This window comes from Dama dama, chromosome 14 (genome assembly GCF_033118175.1).
Source record: "Dama dama isolate Ldn47 chromosome 14, ASM3311817v1, whole genome shotgun sequence".
Taxonomy (NCBI): Eukaryota; Metazoa; Chordata; class Mammalia; order Artiodactyla; family Cervidae; genus Dama; species Dama dama.
This window is the reverse complement of record NC_083694.1, coordinates 36,517,174-36,536,424: the sequence shown is the minus strand read 5'-3', so window position 1 is coordinate 36,536,424 and position 19,251 is coordinate 36,517,174. Positions and strand designations below refer to the sequence as shown.

Genomic DNA, 19,251 nt, shown 5'->3' with positions numbered 1-19,251 from the left:
TCCCCTTCTCTGAGTTACCTTTTCATGCTCTTAATAGTGTCCTTCAAAGCACAAAAGTTTTTAATTTTGATGAAGCACAAGTTATATTTTCTAATTTTTTTTGTTCACTTATATTTTAATTGTCATAGCTAAAAACCACTGCCAAATCTAAAATTATTAAAATTTACACTTGTATCTGTAGGAGTCTTATAGTTTAAACTTTTACACTTAGGTCTTCTATACATTTTTAGTTTTTGTATATGATTTGAGGTAGGGATCCAAATTATCCTCAGTTAAAAATAAATTGTAAAAGTTTTCACCCAGATAATGATACCATTTAATTTTAATTTTGTATCAATCACACCATGGCTATGTGCAAGTTAGATTGAAGGGTTATGGATGGGGAAAGCGTTAAGTAAACCCCTGTAGTCCAGAAGATAAAAGATGCTAACTTGAACTCAGTCAATGATTGTAGGAATTAAGCATCACTGGTTGTAAGAATGAAGAACAGGTGATGAATTTCAGAGATACTTAAAAAGTAAATCTGTTTGGAGATCAGGGACCTTGGCAAGGGCAGTTTCAGTGTACTGATGGGAAATGAAGATACATTTCATTCCTTATCCACAGCTGCAGAAATAATAGAAATTGCAGAAGTGATAAGCAGCCAGACTTTGGGGCTACTAACAGGAGCACCAAAGGAGCTTTTGGAAAAACACAGATTACTCTGGTTTAACACCAGACCCAGTGACTAGGTCTCCATGAATGGAACCCAGGAACCCACATTTTGACAAATTCCTCAAGAAAATCATACACATATATTTACACATGTACTTGCTTTTGGAATGCTGAGATGGACCAGCCTTTCAAATATAATCATTCCTTGTAATTCAAATATATTTGTTCCTGGTCTCAGCACGAGTTCAGATAGCAAAGGTTGGAAAGATAGGGAACTTCCCGGATGGTCCAGCAGTTAAGACTCCACACTTCTACTGCAGGGGGTGCTGGTTCAATCCCTGGTTGCAGAACTAAGATCCCACATGCCAACAAGGAACTGCCAAAAAGTTTAAAAAAAGAAAAGATGGGAAAGGAAAGAGCTAAGCCAACATAGCTAAAGAAGGGAGATGACAAAATAGGAGAATCATAAGTAGATTTCTATCATTAAGAAAATGGAAGGGAATTACATCCAATATCATATAATAATTTAGAATATAATCTGAAAAAATGAATCTATACTGTACCTTGTGGCTCAGCTGGTAAAGAATCTACCTCCAATGCAATAGACCTGGGTTCAATCCCTGGGTTGGGAAGATCCCCTGGAAAAGGGAACAGCTACCCACTCCAGTATTCTGGCCTGGAGAATTGCACGGACTCTACACTCCATGGGGTCTCAAGCGTCGGACATGACTGAGCAAGTTTCACTTCACTTCACTATACTGGATACCAGAATCTAACACAACACTGTAAATCAACTATACTTCAATTTTTCAAAAAAAAATTTAAATAAGGAAAATGGTAAAGTTCAGGTGAGAGAAAGGACAACTCAAAAACTAAGGCACAAGGGCTATTAACAGTTTTCCAGCTAAGAGCATTCGTTCATCAAACATAATGTTATCTCCTAAGTGTAAAATAGAAATATCTTTCTAGAAGCCATGATCTTTATGTCCAGTACCAACCCATCTTAAGCTGGGCCAACAATTCAATTCATGAAAATTCAATAAAAATTAAGTATATAAAACAGAATTGCATAAGTAACTATGGGGAATACCAATAGAAGTTTGCAGTCTGCCTCAGGGACCAAAAACTACAACTCAGTCATAAACCTTGAAGTGCTAAGCAGCATGGAACTAAACTTAGAGAACCATCCAGAGGTCAGAGAAGGCTGCAGTCTGTGACTTCTGGCCCCATCTCAACTTATCAAAGTCTTATTCTCTCATGCTCATTTCAAACCCTGCTCATTCGCTCAGTCATGTCTGGACTTTTTGTGACCCCATGGATGGAATTTTTCAGGTAAGTATACTGAAGTGGGCTGCCATTTTCTTCTCCAGGGGCTCTTCCTGACACAGGGATCGAACCCACATCTCCTGTATTGGCAGGTGGACTCTTTACCACTGTGCCCCCTAAGAAGACCCTTTTCAAACCCTACATCTCTTAAGAAATCTTTCCTGGACTCTCCAAAGACATGTGACATTTTCCTTTAAGCATTCAGACCACTCTGCACCTCTAAAGGTGTCCAAATTCTGTCTAAACTTCCACCTCCAGTAATAATCATAAACACATAACTATGTGATAGCAAGAACCTTCAACATCAAGAACCTTCAAAGAGGCTCAACCTGCTTCCCATTTACACCATGCCAAGAAGCCAGTCAGTCTTTACCCCCAGCCTCTATCCTTCTGGGGATGGAATACTTACTGCTCCCTAGGTGACTCATTTGACTTCTTAGCTGTTCTGCTGAGCAGTCTCCCTTACATTAAGTTTAAATCTGTCTGCCTATAACTTTCAACCATTTATTCAAATTCTGTCTTCTGGGGACACAGAGTCAATTTAATCCCTCTCCAATTAATGGCTCCTCAAATATTTGAAGACATCATCCTGACCCAGCCAACAACTTTCTAATAAATGCCTTGCATAAAAATTCTCAGCCTCAGTTCAGTTCAGTCACTCAGTCCTTTCCAACTCCTCCCAACCCGATGCACTGCAGCACGCCAGGCTCCCCTGTATATCAGCAACTCCCGGAGCTTGCTCAAACTCATGTCCATCGAGTTGGTGAGGCCATCCAACCATCTCATCCTCTGTCATCCCCTTCTCCTCCAACCCTCAATCTTTCCCAGCATCAAGGTCTTTTCCAATGAGTCAGTTCATGACATCAGGTAGCCAAAGTACTGGAGTTTCAGCTTCAGCATCAGTCTTTCCAGTGAATTTTCAGGACTGATTTCCTTTAGGATGGACTAGTTGGATCTCCTTGCAGTCCAAGGGACTCAAGAGTCTTCTCCAAAACCACAATTCAAAAGCATCAATTCTTCAGTGCTCAGATTTCTTTATAGTCCAACTCTCACATCCATACATGATTACTGGAAAAACCATAGCTTTGCCTAGATGGACCTTTGTTGGTAAAGTAATGTCTCTGCTTTTCAATATGCTATCTAGGTTGGTCATAGTTTTTCTTCCAAGGAGCAAGCTTCTTTTAATTTCATGGCTGCAGTCACCATCTGCACTGATTCTGGAGCCCAAAAAATAAAGTCTGTCACTGTTTCCATTATTTCCCCATCTATTTGATATGAAGTGATGGTAACAGATGCCATGATCTTTGTTTTTTGAATGTTAACTTTTAAGCCAGCTTTTTCACTCTCCTCTTTTACTTTCATCAAGAGGCTCTTTAGTTCTTCTTCACTTTCTGCCATAAGGGTGGTGTCATCTGCATATCTGAGGTTATTGATATTTCTCCCAGCAATCTTGATTCCAGCTTGTCCTCCATCCAGCCCAGAATTTCATATTATGTACTCTGCATATAAGTTAAATAAGCATGGTAACAATATACAGCCTAGACACACTCCTTTCCCTATTTGGAACCAGTCTGTTGTTCCATGTCTGGTCCTAATTGTTGCTTCTTCACCTGCATACAGATTTCTCAGGAGGCAGGTAAGGTGGTCTGGCATTCCCATCTCTTTAAGAATTTTCCACACTTTGTTGTGATCTGCACAGTCAAAGGCTTAGGCGTAATCAATAAAGCAGAAGTAAATGTTTTTCTGGAACTCTCTTGCTTTTTCAATGATCCAGCGGATGTTGGCAATTTGATCTCTGCTTCCTCTGCCTTTTCTAAAACCTGCTTGAACATCTGGAAGTTCATGGTTCATGTACTATTGAAGCCTGGCTTGGAGAATTTTGAGCATTACTTTGCTAGTGTGTGAGATAAGTGCAATTGTGAGGTAGTTTGATTTGGCATTGCCCTTCTTTGGGATTGGAATGAAAAATTTTTCCAGCCCTGTGGCCACTGCTGAGTTTTCCAAATTTGCTGGCATATTGAGTGCAGCACTTTCACAGCACCATCTTTTAGGAAGTGAAATAGATCAACTGGAATTCCATCACCTCTTCTAGCTTTGTTGACAGTGATGCTTCATAAGGCCCACTTGACTTCACCTTCCACAATGTCTGGCTCTAGGTGAGTGAGACATTGCGATTATCTGGGTCATGGAGATCTTTTTTATATAGTTCTGTGTATTCTTGCCACCTCTTCTTAATATCTTCTGCTTCTGTGAGGTCCATATCATTTCTCTCCTTTATTGTGCTCATCTTTGCATGTAATGTTCCCTTGGTATCTCTAATTTTATGCAAGAGATCTCTAGTCTCTCCCATTCTATTGTTTTCCTCTATTTCTTTGCACTGATCACAGAGGAAGGCTTTCTTATCTCTCCTTGCTATTCTTTGGAACACTGCATTCAAATGGGTATATCTTTCCTTTTCTCCTTCGCCTTTCACTTCTCTTTTTTTCTCAGCTATTTGTAAGGCCTCATCAGACAACCATTTGCCATTTTGCATTTCTTTTTCTTGGGGATGGTTTTGATCACTGCCTCCTGTACAATGTCACAAACCTCTGTCCATAGTTTTTCAGGCATTCTATCAGATCTAATATCTTGAATCTATTTGTTACTTCCACTGTATAATCATAAGGGATTTATGTCATACCTGAATTGTCTAGTGGTTTTCCCTACTTTCTTCAATATGTCTGAATTTGGCAATAAGGAGTTCATGATCTGAGCCACAGTCAGTTCCCAGTCTTTTTTTTTGCTGACTGTATAGGGCTTCTCCATCTTTGGCTGCAAGGAATATAATCAATCTGATTTCTGCATTGACCATCTGGTGATGTCCATGTGTAGAGTATTCTCTTATGTTGCTAGAAGAAGGTATTTGCTATGACCAGTGCATTCTCTTGGCAAAAATGTGTTAGCCTTTGCCCTGCTTCATTTTGTACTCCAAGGCCAAATTTGCCTGTTACTCCAGGTAATTCTTGACTCTCTGCTTTTGCATTCCAGTCCCCTTTGATGAAAAGGACACCTTTTTTGGGTGTTTTTTTCTAGAAAGTCTTGTAGGTCTTCATAGAACCATTCAATTTCAGCTTCTTCAGCATTACTGGTTGGGGGATAGACTTGGATTACTGTGATATTGAATGGTTTGTCTTGGAAACAAGCAGAGATCATTCTGTCGTTTTTGAGATTGCATCCAAGTACTGCATTTCAGACTCTGTTGACTATGTGGGCTACTTCATTTCTTCTAAGGGATTCTTGCCCACAGTAGTAGATATAATGTTCATCTGAATTAAATTCATCCATTCCAGTCCATTTTAGTTCACTGATTCCTAAAATGTCAATGTTCACCCTTGCCATCTCCTGTTTGACCACTTCTACTAATTTACCTTGATTCAAGGACCTAACATTCCAGGTTCCTATGCAATATTGCTTTTTACAGCATTGGACTTTACTTCCATCATCAGTCACATCCACAACTGGGCATTGTTTTTGCTTTGTCTCCATCTCTTTACTCTTTCTGGAGTTATTTCTCTACTTTTCCCCAGTAGCATATTGGGCACGTACCGACCTGGGGAGTTGATATGTCAGTGTCATAATCTTTTACCTTTTCATACTGTTCATAGGGTTCTCAAGGCAAGAATACTGAAGTGGTTAGCCAAGTTTCTTAGCCTCATTACCCTGATAACTACAGTCTGTGCATATCAACCCTTGTACCCTTTGGAGTCACCAAGTTCTTTGAAGGAGCTGTTATATGCATAGAACCTCACATTTTCTGGCATGTAGGGGACTGTAAATGACACAGTGAGTGAATAAATCCATCTGCTAAAAGAATTTTCAAATATGTTCTTTTTCAACTGGTTTAATCATTTACCTACAACCAGACAAGTTTCTTAAACTCTCTATGCCCTCAAAAATCAGATAGACATCATGTAAAGAAAATATAATCCAGAAATAATCTGTCAGATATGCAGATTAAATGAAACATCTTAATAAATAAGAAATCTTCGTGAGAGACAATTTTTACTATATAGACTATTGGAATGTCAGAGGTGTAATCACATAGGCATATTCCTTTTTCAATTAATTTTAAAAAATAAAAATAATAAAATTATCTTCATTTTAACTCACCCAGTAAAATAATATACTGTGAATTTTGCCTTCTGTTATACAAAGATATGTCCTACCATGGAAATATAATTAAATAAATGACTAGAAGTAACATTAGATTTAATCTAGTTCAGAGGCATTCAATCATTTTGAGAACAACCATAGTAAGAAATACATTTTATACTGCAGCATGGTACACATATACAAATATACAACTAACACAAAAGTTTCACAATACAGTACTTATCATCACCTGGAAGGAACTCTGATACTCTTGTTTGAAAAAAATGCATCCAGTCCAACATCCACCCCATGCTCAACAAACGTATTGATGAAGAACATATGCTTCAACTTGGATAAACATATACAGTCACATAGCTAAATCATTCATATAGCTCCTACTACCTGCCAGCATTGTTTATGGAAGATGACAAATGAAGTGCAAGCACTCCTGACCTCATGGAAACTGCAAATGGCTGTACAGACAGACAAGGCAACCAACTGTGCAGTAAGATCCCCATGCAGTGAAGTATGAACAAGGACCACTAAAATGGAGCCTCTAAATCACGTAGGGAGAGTGGAGGAAGATTAGTGGGATGACAGTAAAGACCAGACTAATCCTAGCTCTCCTTGATTTCCACCATGTTGCCTCAGCTCATCCAAGGTATTTCTTTTAACAAACATCCAGGGAACATCTGCTGTGGGTATAAATTAAATCCACCTCAAACTAAATAACTCACAAATACTCATAACTCCCTCCTTTTTAGATTCTATTTGTGTTTTTTCTTCAAATCTTTTCTCCTCCTTAAAATATATGAAAATAATGGGCTTCTGTTTTATTAACTAGAAAACAAAAACAGACACACATATACACAAAGATCTAAGCCTCCTCTGGATAACCCAAAACTATCTTACACAAAGCTTGAGGCATACCTAGAAACACAAAGAAAATGTAATTCCAAATGGAACCAGTTAACTAGCTCAGAGCTAAAACTGGAGGTTAACAAGTTGTGAAAATGTCAATCAACTCAAGATATGAATCTTTCCACTGAAAATAGAGTTATTGGGTATTACTTTGACACCTATTTCAAGAAGTTTGATACTTCTGTAAGGTCTAATAGCACCTGACACTATTTTTCTATCTTACCTCCTGATTCCTTGGCTATAGGTCATTTCTCTTCCTTGACCTTCACTAATATTCTTGCTAAGTAGTCCTGCTTCACCAGTCAGACTCGGTTGTTTTTCCCACTTCTACCTCCATCTTTGCCTAAAACTTCATCTAACATTTCCAAAAGATAAAGATATGCTAAGAATGGTTTATCAATATCACAGAATTAAATACTTTGCTTAAAATTCATTCTCTAGGAGAATATCTGAAAATAATTTCAGCAAAATTCCTTTTAATTGTATTATCTCTATGTGATTAATTCTACTATGTTCATTATCTCTGGTACTTGCCATTCAAACCCTAGCATGTTACTTAACTTCTTCCAGTTCAACCATCCATATTTCTAAATTGAAGTTAATAAAATATGCCTTTACTATACTCTCAGGGACACCGTTAAGGATTAATAAAAATAAATGAGAAGTACTTTGGAACTCTTGGGAGGGAAGAGTATACAAACTGGACTTGTATGTATCTGTTTAAATATACACTGGAGTGATGCTAAATGTGGGTAATGCTTTCTTTTAAAAAGATCCAAATATACTTTAAGATCTAAAACTAAACTTTTTAATTTTTAAATCTTTAAGTTAGATCTAAAAGTTAGCATTTTGATGCAGCTGTGATCTTCCAACATGCACAAAAAATTTGTAAACAGACATTACTATCTATTGTCTTTCCTAAATTTGCTTTTGTTTCAGAAAATGTCCAGTCTAGATAAAAGACTTAAACTAATAGCAATCATTTACTGAATGCACTATTACAGGCCATGCACATTAAACACTACTATCTATCCTCTCTCCTAGATGTACTTTTGTTTTAAAAACAGTTAGAAATTGCCCATTTCTAGATAAAAGACTAAAACTAATAACCATTAAACAAATGGGTTCTAGTACCAATTCCAACATGGGGAGGTGATTTCTCATACCAACAATAAGCAGCGCTCTGGACAACAGCTGGCTATCCTACAATTCAACTCAGTTCTGACCCGATCTACCTGGAGAAAGCCTCAGACTTCACAAGTTGACAGTTCAGTTCCACAAGACTGCCCTCTCCTGCAACTTCAGGCACCAAATCTAAAGCACAGGTTGTTAGAAATGTTTCTAACCAACTAGCTACAGATTAGATGGTCCCAGGACCTCCTTCTTGGTCCAAACTACTTGTTAGAGCAGTTCAGAAAACTCAGAGAAGCATTTTATCTATTTTACTACTGTTTTATTATAAATATGTATATATCAGGAAGCCATATGGAAGAGACATATAGTACAAGGTATATGGAAAGGGAGATGAACTTTCATGCCTTCTCCAGGTACACTACTCTCCCCAAATCGCCATGTGTTTGCCAGCCCAAAAGCTCTCTGAATTTTGCCCTTTTTGGTTTTTTTATGGAAGCTTCATTACATAGTTGTGATAGATTAAGTCATTGGTCACTGGCAGACTTCCCTGGAGGTCCAGTGATTAAGAATCCACCTTGCAATGCAGGGGACTCAGGTTTGAACCCTGGTCCTGGAAGATACCACATGCCATGGCACAACTAAACTCAAAAGCAGCAACTATTGAAACCCATATGCCCTAGAGGGCATACTCCACAATAAAAAGCCCATGCACCGCAACTAGAGAGAAGTTTCCACTCGCAACTAGAGAGTAGTCTCCACTCAAAACAACTAGAGAAAGCCAGCATGCAGCAATAAAGACCCAGCACAGCCATAAATAAATAAATTTTTTTAAAAAGTCACTAGCCATTGGTAACTGATTTGACTTCAAGCCCCTCTCCTCTCCCTAGAGATTGCGGAGGGTCTGGGGGACGAGCAGGCACAGGGATGAGACTGAGAGGTTGGTTCCACTGGCAAAGGGCCCTCATGCTAGGGTGCTTTCCAAAAGTCACCTCATTAACCTAACAGAAGACACCTTTTTTCAAAACTTAGGAAATTCCAAGGGTTTAAGAAGCTATAAGTGAGAAACTATGAACACAGACCAAATATATTTGAGAATTATATTTTGGTCATGTGAATGATGAAATACATGTTTTTCTGGTAAATCACGATATCATAGAAATCACTTATTAAATGCTTATTATGGGTCACACACTTTGCAGCATCTTACTTGGAACCCAAAAGCACATAAAACAATGAATACTGTCTCTATATTGCAAATGAGGGAATTAAATCTCAGTGAAGTTCAATGCCTTGCTGAGATGCCATGTTTGTATCCATTATGGAGTCAGAGGTGGGACTGATATGCCTAGCAGCAAAGCCTGCCCTCAATCACCAGAATATGATGACTTCTTTCCGAATTCTGGCTTTTTCAGGATCTAAGAAAACAAATATCTTAAGTAAGATAAAGCACCCATCAAATTATTTAAACAGATTAGTCTTTTCAATTTCAAGCCACAGAAACAACAGACAATAAAGTCCTGCAGAAGCCCTACTCACTTCTAATAGGTGTTATTAGACAATGTGTTATTCCCAAAGATAGCACGACCTTTAAGCTGTGGGAAATGAAAGTAAGACACCATCACAAAGAAGCATTGAGACACACACTTTAAACTCCTGGAAATAGAGAATCTTCAGGAGGGATGTTTACAGGAAAGACAAAATCTAAAGCAATACTGTATCATTCATATAGTTCATGGATTAAAAAAGTCATTCTTTCTCTCAAAAATCTCACCCACTTCTTAAATAATAATCTTTCCATTATATTACTTAACTTACACACAATGTTTCAGAAGCTTTCCCCAGTTTAAGCAAGACCAATCAGTGACCAACCCAGGCACGACTTTCTAGATATGCACAGCTGGTAGGAAAATATTAATAAAGTGTGAAAACATCCACTATTTCATATAGTCTTTTCCCGGGCCCATCTGTTTCCCAAAAGTTACAATTTACTCTAGTATTATGTGTTGTGTTTGGTTGCTACTGAGCAACTGAGTGTTGCTACTGAGTGTCCAACTCTTCGACCCCATGGACTATAGCCCACCAGGCTCCTCTGTCCAGGAAATTCTCCAAGCAAGAATACTGGAATGAATTGCCATTTCCTCCTCCAGGGGATCTTCCTGACCCAGGGATCGAACTTGGGTCTTCAGCATCTCCTGCATGGGCAGGCAGGTTCTTTGCCACTAGGACCAGTGTAATAGCCTGAGAAACATCCTGTTCCCTCTCTTTACCCTATTATGTATGGAGGGAAAAAAAATTCATTGCTGGTCTACCGTCAAGAAAAGTAATGGAGAGGAGTAACAAGGAGAAGGAAAGATTGGTCCAATGAAAAGGAATGGGAAAAGGAGGTAGTGAGGATGAGATGAGGGATGGGTGCTTTAAAGCGATAAGAGGAGAAAGAGAAGATGATGAACTGCCACAGGGCTCCCAGTTCTAAACACCAAGTTCCAAACTCAACTCTGATTCTACTTCTGACCTTGGGCAAATCTCTTGTTTCTCTGTATCCTAATGTAGCTCCAAGAAGTGAGCAAAAGTAAAGCCAGAGAAAGTTTCTTATAGAACCTACTGAAATGCCTATCTTCACTACTCATTTTTAAAAAGCTAAGCCAGTTCTGACCAAAAAAAAAAAAAAAACAAACAAAAAAACACCAATTTGGTATTAATAAACCTTCTAATTTTCTAGAATGGTGTTTAACTCAATAATGCAAATCACTTAGTATCAACCTTCCCTCTACCTGTACCTTCCTTTGTAAATACATTCTATTCTCAAGTTTGCTTTTAGAACATTTCCCCTAACATTTTGTCTTCCACTTACTCCACTCCTTTAACTAAATGCCTTATTCTTAAAAAATAGAATTCCGCCTCCCTTAAGTATTAAAGGTCCTTAGTTGATCTGATCCATCCCACCCTCAATGTATCCAGTTGTACGTTTAATCTCCCCAACCTCTATTCTTTCCTGCTGCTCTTCTCACAGGCCCTATGCAACATACAGTGTCTCTTTGTGATAAACTGACAATCTAAATTCAATGCCTTGTTGTCAAGTCAGACACTGAGACATAGATTACCACCTCCCTGCTTTGATATCGATACTTCAGTGCATGCAGCCTTGAGCTAAAATTATACTGGCTGCCAAATGACATTGAAATTTCCAATACTGTCTATTTTCTACTATATCGCAACTCAATTTCAGAACTGTAGTTTTTCAGAGGTTTTTCTTTTTTGTAGGAATAAATTGACACAATATAAATTATTTTGTCCCATTTAGTTTTCATTATACCCAACTGTCTTCATTTTGCAAAATCTTTGAAAGTTGTGGTCTCGTACCTTATGCTGTCAATTCTCTTTTTATATATACATCAGCTTCTGTACATTCATACTTCCTTCTACATTCTTATCCAGGATACCTAGAAGTCAATAATACTCGCTCATTGACTTTATTTGCCCACATTTCTCAAGAGTATCAACAAGAATCACACCCAAGACTAAATCCCTGCTTGGCCACTTGCTAGTCCTGTGACCATGCACAAATTACTTATCTCTCTAACCCTGAATCTCCTCCCTTATTAACATGGGGATGGGAAAATAAGGTACAGAAGGCACGAAATGTGTCTAACAACATCCATGCCTGCCAACAAGTAACAAATGGCCTCCTCCTTCCTTCCACTTTATAATGTTCATTTTTACTATAATGTAATCCTTCAGAATTTTTAAATTAATGCTGAGTGTGAGAAAAAAGCAAAGCAGATATAGACAAAACTTTGGACATCCAGAAAATAAATGGATTGTTCTACACAGTACACTAGCACAGAGTTCTCTTGATGTGGCTCTGGTAGAAGAGGAAAAGAAAAACTTTTCTATTTCTTTTAGCTGCTTGCAGTCCTTTCTTAAAATTAATCATAATTTAAGCAAAACATCATAATTTAACTCTACTTATTAGGCCCAACACAAAGTACTGACTGCCTAAGACAAACAATTTACTAAATGTATGTCCCATTGGTAAAGGATCCAAGAACCTACTCTCTAGAATAGCTAACTATTAAGTTCCCATTCCTTCAAAGTTTTGGGTGACAACATCTGCCCAACTTCATTTTTAAAGAAGTTAATCCAGTGCATTTTTTTATATCTGTTAATCATAAGTAAATTTCAAAACAGAGATATCCTATCCAGTCCAGTTCACCTAGGTATATTGCTTCTCAGGCATTATTACTAATTGATTGTTACAATTAAATCCTACCAACTGAATTTGTGATAACCTAAAAGTGTACTGCACAATGTGAATATTGTAAAAATATCTTTGTAATTTCAGGTTTTAGCAATTAACTGTTGGAAAAACAGAGTTCATGTTTCTGACACTTTAAATAGGCTCTTGGGAACCATGAAGTATGATTTTCAACAATTATCACATTTTAATTGTTAGCACTTATTTATCTAATAACTTTAATACTTGGAAGCCATTTGTTGAAAAATATTCACTAATTCAGATGCTTTGATATTTTTTTAAATAAAACTATTTCTGAATTAATAAGTTCACTAAAATGCATGCTCTGTGCCTAATCTTATTTGCAATTAGAGAACTTTTACTGCTTCAATTTTTTAAAAATCTCATGAAATCAGTCAAAGGATTTAAGAATAAATTAGTATCTAAGACATATAAGTGACTTTGAATTTTTAAAAAATTATCTGGTCATGTCTATTCAACAACAGCATCAAATGGCTCACTTTTAAGGTTCTCCAGCAAAACAACTCTAATTTGATAAATCAACATACCCATGTTTAGAAACTTTACAACTAAATAAATATACCTTATATGAGATTTGCACATTGAAATAAACTCCCCTCAATATACTCACTTTATCTTTTATTTGACCCCCACTCATCAAAAAACGTACTTGTGCACAATTGAAAGTCTCTTGTACCACAGAACAGACTTTTGAACTTTGTGGGAGAATGTGAGGGTGGGATATTTCAAAAGAACAGCATGTATACTATCTATGGTGAAACAGATCACCAGCCCAGGAGGGATGCACGAGACAAGTGCTCCGGCCTGGTGCACTGGGAAGACCCAGAGGAATCGGGTGGAGAGGGAGGTGGGAGGGGGGATCGGGATGGGGAATACATGTAAATCCATGGCTGAGTCATATCAATGTATGACAAAACCCACTGGAAAAAAATAATAATAATAATTTAAAAAAAAAATTAAAAAAAAAAAAAATAATGTGAATCCTCTGCCTACACAATTAGCATTGAAGAACTAATGTTTCTAACAAGTATATCATTAAAAAGCATTTACACATTAGCAACTACTACAGTTTTCACTTAGCACCACTATAAATAAGTTATATTCCCTCTCAACATATACTTAAATAAATAATTCAATTACATCTTAAAGCTCCCTTCAAGAATGTCTAATATAGTAAAGAAAAATATTTATCTCTTAACTCATGTTGATTCTACTTAAGGGGGTCACCTCAAACCCTCTGTGAAATGAGGCAAGACAGACTGATGTAAATAAATTATGAATGAAATTATTATTATAGCAATTTCTTATTATTTTAGGCAGTGATTTGAAGTGTGATCAAAGAAAGAAGTCAAAAGTATTTATCAGAGAAAATGGTAAACCTCAATATAAAGGAGTTCAATACAGCCCAGAGGTTTTAGAGCACAAGTATAAAGCCCAGATACCTCAAGCTGAATCCCAGATCCATTGATTTTATGTTAAATTCAACTTCAGCAGCAACCTAAACGCCCACCCACAGATGAATGGATGTGCCCACCAACAGATGAAGAAGGTGTGGTACATATACACAATAGTACATTACTCAGTCATAAAAAGGAATGACATTGGGTCATTCACAGTGATATGGATGAACCGTGTCTGTCATATAGAGTGAATAAGTCAGAACGAGAAATACAAATTATCATGTATTAACACACATATGTAGAATCTAGAAAAATTGTACTGATGAACCTATTTGCAGGGCAGGAATAGAGACTGCAGAGGTAAAAAACGGAGTTGTGGATACAGCAGGGGAAGGAGAGGGTGGGATGAATTGAGAGAGTAGCACTGATATATATACATATCATGTGTAAAATAGCTAGCTAGTGGGAAGCTGAAGTGTAGCACAGCGAGCTCAGCTCTGGTCTGTGATGACCTACAGAGATAGGGTGGGGCGGGGGGAGGCGGGAGGGAGGCAATGAATGTATACAGATAGTTGATTCACATTGTTGTATAGCAGAAACCAACACAATGTTGTAAAGCAATTACGTTGTTGTTTAGTCGCTAAGTGTTATCCAACTCTTTGCAACCCCACTGATTGCAGCCCACCAGGCTCCTCTGTCCTTGAAATTTTCGAGGCAAGAATAATGGAGTGAGTTGCCATTTCCTTCTCCAAAAGCGATTATACTCCAAATTAAAAAAAAAAAAAAAATCACCTTCCGCAAGTTACTCAAACTCTCTAAATCTCAATTTCCTCTTCTGTGAAATGGAACTCTTAAGAGTACCTTCCTCTTTGGAAGGTTAAGAGGATTCAATGAGATTATCTATGTAAAAGCACCTAAAATAGCACTTGATGCATTACAAGTACTCTATAAACACTGACCATTATCATCATCTCACTGCAGGGTTAAAAAAAAAGGGGGAGGGTGTAAAAGTAGTTGAATAAATTCTTCTACACATAAACCAGACCAATGGGCAGACCCCATACCATCTAGGGAACCCCTATATTCAGACCACTGAGTCTCAGCTTCTATTCATTAGACCTTAAGCTGCCTCTCACGGAGAGTGTATATCTCATCTGAACACCCAAAAGAACAATTTGGTTTCTCACACTATATTACATTATATTAATATGTAAATTCATCACTTTAACAAGAAAATCACAAACAAGTAGTTCATTCAAGACTCATTTTATTCATAACAGTCTCAAAACTTGTCAACCCAAAATTGGATTTTAGAGTTATAGTTAAATGAAGTAAACAAATTCACATCCAAATTCATTCAGTGGTGTCAAAAAAATCAATATAAGCAAACAGAGAAAGAGACAGCCCACTAAACATGGATTGCTAAATGTTAAGAAGAAAATGCATCATTATTTAAGAGGACAAGCTTAAATGGTGAACAAACGCTACTAATTTACCCAAGTAATGAGCCCTTGTTTTATGACTGCATTCAATAACTGCATAGAGGTCAGAGCCTTAAAAAGAAAACAGCTATATGTAAAAGAGGAAAGTTTCATTCTTAAAGGATGCTATTTATTGAAAATTTTCTGGATAATAAAAAGATAAAAGGTTACAGTGCAATATGAGCAGTTTTTTCTGCTCAAAATACAGAACTCCTTTTTCCCTAAGGTTCATTTATAATTAGAAATTAGATTCCTCAATAACTCAATGACTGAAACCTTTACTAAAATCAAATGACTTTTTTAATTAAATTTTCAGCTAATATATAAGTTCTCCTGGCAGGTGTCATCTCTACAGATAATAAAGCCTTGCTATATTTATTAAATCAGGTTTTCCTTTATGCCCATCCTTTCCTTTGACTTGACATTCCTATAGTATTTAATTACTGGTAAAGTTTTAAAGAGCATATTACTTACGTATTCTGATAAATATTCTGGTGTACATAATATTTACAATGTCCCTATTTTTCATTCTATCATAAAGAATGTTCAAGCTAAAATATTTTACTCTTTCAGATTTTTTACATTCTCATCTGGAAAGAGGATAGCTAGTGAGGAAAGATGTTTACAATTTTATCACAGCATCAGTGACTATGCTCAGGATTTGAAAATCTGAAGAACAGAATCAAGATAAGTGCATAAAATTGACATTAGGTTCAAAAGTTCTTGCCACAAAAAGTGCATTTATAAAGCAGATTCATCCAAACTAAATATATGAAAGATGCAAAAATATGGTCATTGCACTTGAATTACTTACAATTTTAACCTTTAAGCATTTGTTTAAAAAAACAAAAGTAGTTAAATGATTATTAAGGCTTCCTGTTAAATGCTCTGGAGCTTGTAAACCCCCCAAAATAACTCACCAAACCTCACTTCCACTATAGATACCACTTGAAATTTACTGAATTTCATTGACAATAAATCAAAGAAAGTAAAACCCTTACGTATGTGACTGTTTTGTGTACACGTTTGAAATCACAGATTCATCTGTCACTTGATCATAAGTCTATGATGACGTAGGCAAAATGCTTTACCATCACTTTTCTCACCACTAAAATTAAGGATAAAACCGAGAAAAGTGATTAAGCGACTTAGTCAAAGATAACAGCCAACTGTCAGCAATTTTACTTTTTTTAAAATTAGGTTTCTTAGCTTTCTAGTTCAAACAGAAAGGAAAAAAAAAATATCCTTAAGAGTATCATCTCGAGAGGCAGCATCATCTGAGAGAAAAGAATATACACTTTATGGATACTACCATTTCCAAATATGTGGGAATATCTAAATTTTATACCAACACTAACAAAAAAGAAAAGAAAAGCCAAAAAACAAACCACGAACCTTCTGAATTCCAAATCACTAACCAGTCAAACAGAAAGAGTCAAGTACAGTCTCTGTATTGTACCGTCGCTGGCCCCCTCCCTCAGCTGTTGTACATTTCTACCTAGTTTATTACTAGGAAACAGATTTCAGCTTTCATAATGCTTTCCAATGGGCTTTTCTTAGCAAATGTCTGCACTCCTCAGGCAAAGCCGTTAAGGTAACTTAATCTCTCATACATTGCTCAGTGCGGGGCGGGGGGCGGGGGGGGGGTTATGCTGATTCCCAATTTAAAAATGAATTCTTTGGGTTTTTCTGAATTAAGAGTAACTACGAAACCTGGAACCATAATTTCAATTCAGACGTTAACTTGAAGGTTCACAGGACAAATAAAAGCTTAGGGAATCGAAGATGATGCTGGGGAAGGGGGCGCAGAGAGAGTACGAGAAAGATGCTGGTCCATTCCGAGACGATGCAGGAATGACATGGCACCTGGACAACACAAGTCCCAGTGCACCCCCCTCTCAGAGTCTCTGCCTCGGTTTCTCTCACGTATGCCTGGAGCTGTGAGTAGGTGCACACGCAAACACAACCACCTTTTATTCTTGGACTCCTTAGCGAGAACAGTGGAGAAGCGTCGCGGGTTAAAGCCTCACCACAACAAACGATTTCTTTCTCCTCGAACCCCGCCTCCCCTGCTAGGGGCAGGCGACGACTATCTCGAACAGTAGACAGCTGACAGGAGCCGAGAACCAGGGCGAGAAGGAAAGCATCTCCAAGGGGGGAGGGGCGGGGAAATGAACCCCACAGCCTCGCGGAGAGCCTGGGGAGGCTGACAGGAAAAGGAGGAGGATATTGAGCCGGGAAAACAGAAAGGGGACTGGGAAGCGCCCTGGAGCGCTACGCCTTCAGGCTGTCCCCGGGCTGGCGCGCACCGGCGGGAGGGGGAAGTCATCCTGGGGCGGACCCCCTCCCCGACTCCCAGACCGGAGGACAGGGAGGAAATGGCTTTGTATCGCAGGATGAAAGGCAGACAGGAGGGCCACCAGGCGGGGAGGGACAGAGGATGCCCGGAGCGGGACGACCCCGCCCGCCCTCACGGACACTGCTGCTCTTCCCTCTGATCCGCTGCAGCCCCTGGTCCAGCCTAGGGCTCCTGCCGTGGACGCTCCAGCGGCCTGAAGTGGGGTCGCCCCCGCCTCCCACCCTCCCCCTCGCGTGCTCACCTGCCCACGAAGTTCTCGAGCACCGAGCTCTTGCCGGCGCTCTGGCCGCCCACCACGGCGATCTGAGGCAGCTCCAGAAGGCAGCTCTGTCCCAGTGCGGAGAAGGCATCCTGCAGACGGTTCACCAGAGGGATGAGCTCCTCCATCTCCCGATTCCCCATTCTGCCAGCGCCGCCGGCTGCCCGCTAGTCCCTGCTAGTCTCTGCGACCTGGCAGGGAGCCGGGGCCGCGCCGCCCTCGCCGCCGCTGCCGCGCTGGGTTCAGTCAGCCGGGTACAGCCAGACGTCGGATCCCGCCACCGTCCGGCCTCTAGTGCGCTCCTGACAGCAACGGCCCCGAAGCGCGCCTGCGCAGGCGAGTGGGGGCGTGGCCTGATTCCAGGACCGCCCCGCCCTCGCCGCGATGGGCGGCTGCTGTGCGCTAGGCTTCGCAGCCAGACATCCCCGCCCGGCGCGCACGCACTGCCTCCCAGCTGCGGCCACATGCCACCGCCTCTGTCGTCTGGTGCCAAGGTTCAGAGATAGAGTTAACAGCACTTGGTCAGGGAACGGCATGAAATAGCAGCACCAGCCGACAGCACTATTCCCTTTCAGTAGCTACTGTAAGCCAAAGTCCAGTAGAAAGCACTCCACCGCTCACAGCTCAGCTGCCGCCACCAGTGCAAAGCCTCCAGAGTGCACCTCCTGAAAGGAAACCTCTTGTTCTCACGGCCCACTCCAGAACCCTGGCTTTTCTTGCGGTGGCCGGCCTTCTGGAGTCTAAATTCTTCAATCTGACATCCGTTTCAGGCCCTGTGTATTCTGACCCCACCTAATCATACAACTTGAACCCCTAAGTTCTTCTGGCCCTGCAGAAGCAAAGGTAGAGTCCGTTGTGCTTACCCGGCACCCCTTGCCCTCTTCAGTCTACCAAGTTCATTCTGTCGTTTGTGACTCTTCATTCCATTTCTCCTCCTAATCTACCTCCATGGGCTCTATCAATAACCAGGTATTCTGCTCCCATTCTCTTAAATTTAGCAAACTAACTGACTGCGTAGGATCTTGTGCTTTATGTTGGGGACACAGGATAAATGGTCATGCTTCTCTCAGTCTCCTTGGCAAGATCCTCTTTACAAATACTCATACTACTCAGGATTTAATTCATGAACCTTTTAGTCCACCTGAGGACTTCCCTATGGCATTAACTACACATAATGACTAGAGACTAGTTTAAATAACTCTACTGAGCCTTAGATTGTATTCCAAGTTGGTCCTAGACCTCACTGCCTGAGTGTCCCACAAGTACTTCTGTTTAATTTATTCATCAGTTCAGTCACTCAGTCGTGTCTG

General features: G+C 39.4%; 1 protein-coding gene across 7 annotated transcripts in view; it reads right to left on the bottom strand.

Moving 5' to 3' along the window:
* Positions 1–18,214, bottom strand: part of DNM3 (dynamin 3) — a 635,765-nt gene extending 617,551 nt beyond the window's left edge. For all 7 annotated transcript variants that reach the window (XM_061160332.1, XM_061160330.1, XM_061160334.1 and 4 more), the window contains exon 1: positions 17,924–18,214. In XM_061160332.1, the coding sequence (XP_061016315.1) occupies positions 17,924–18,084 (161 nt within the window). In that variant the 5' untranslated portion in view covers positions 18,085–18,214. The remainder of the gene's footprint in view (positions 1–17,923) is intronic.
* Between the last annotated feature and the right edge of the window lie 1,037 nt (positions 18,215–19,251).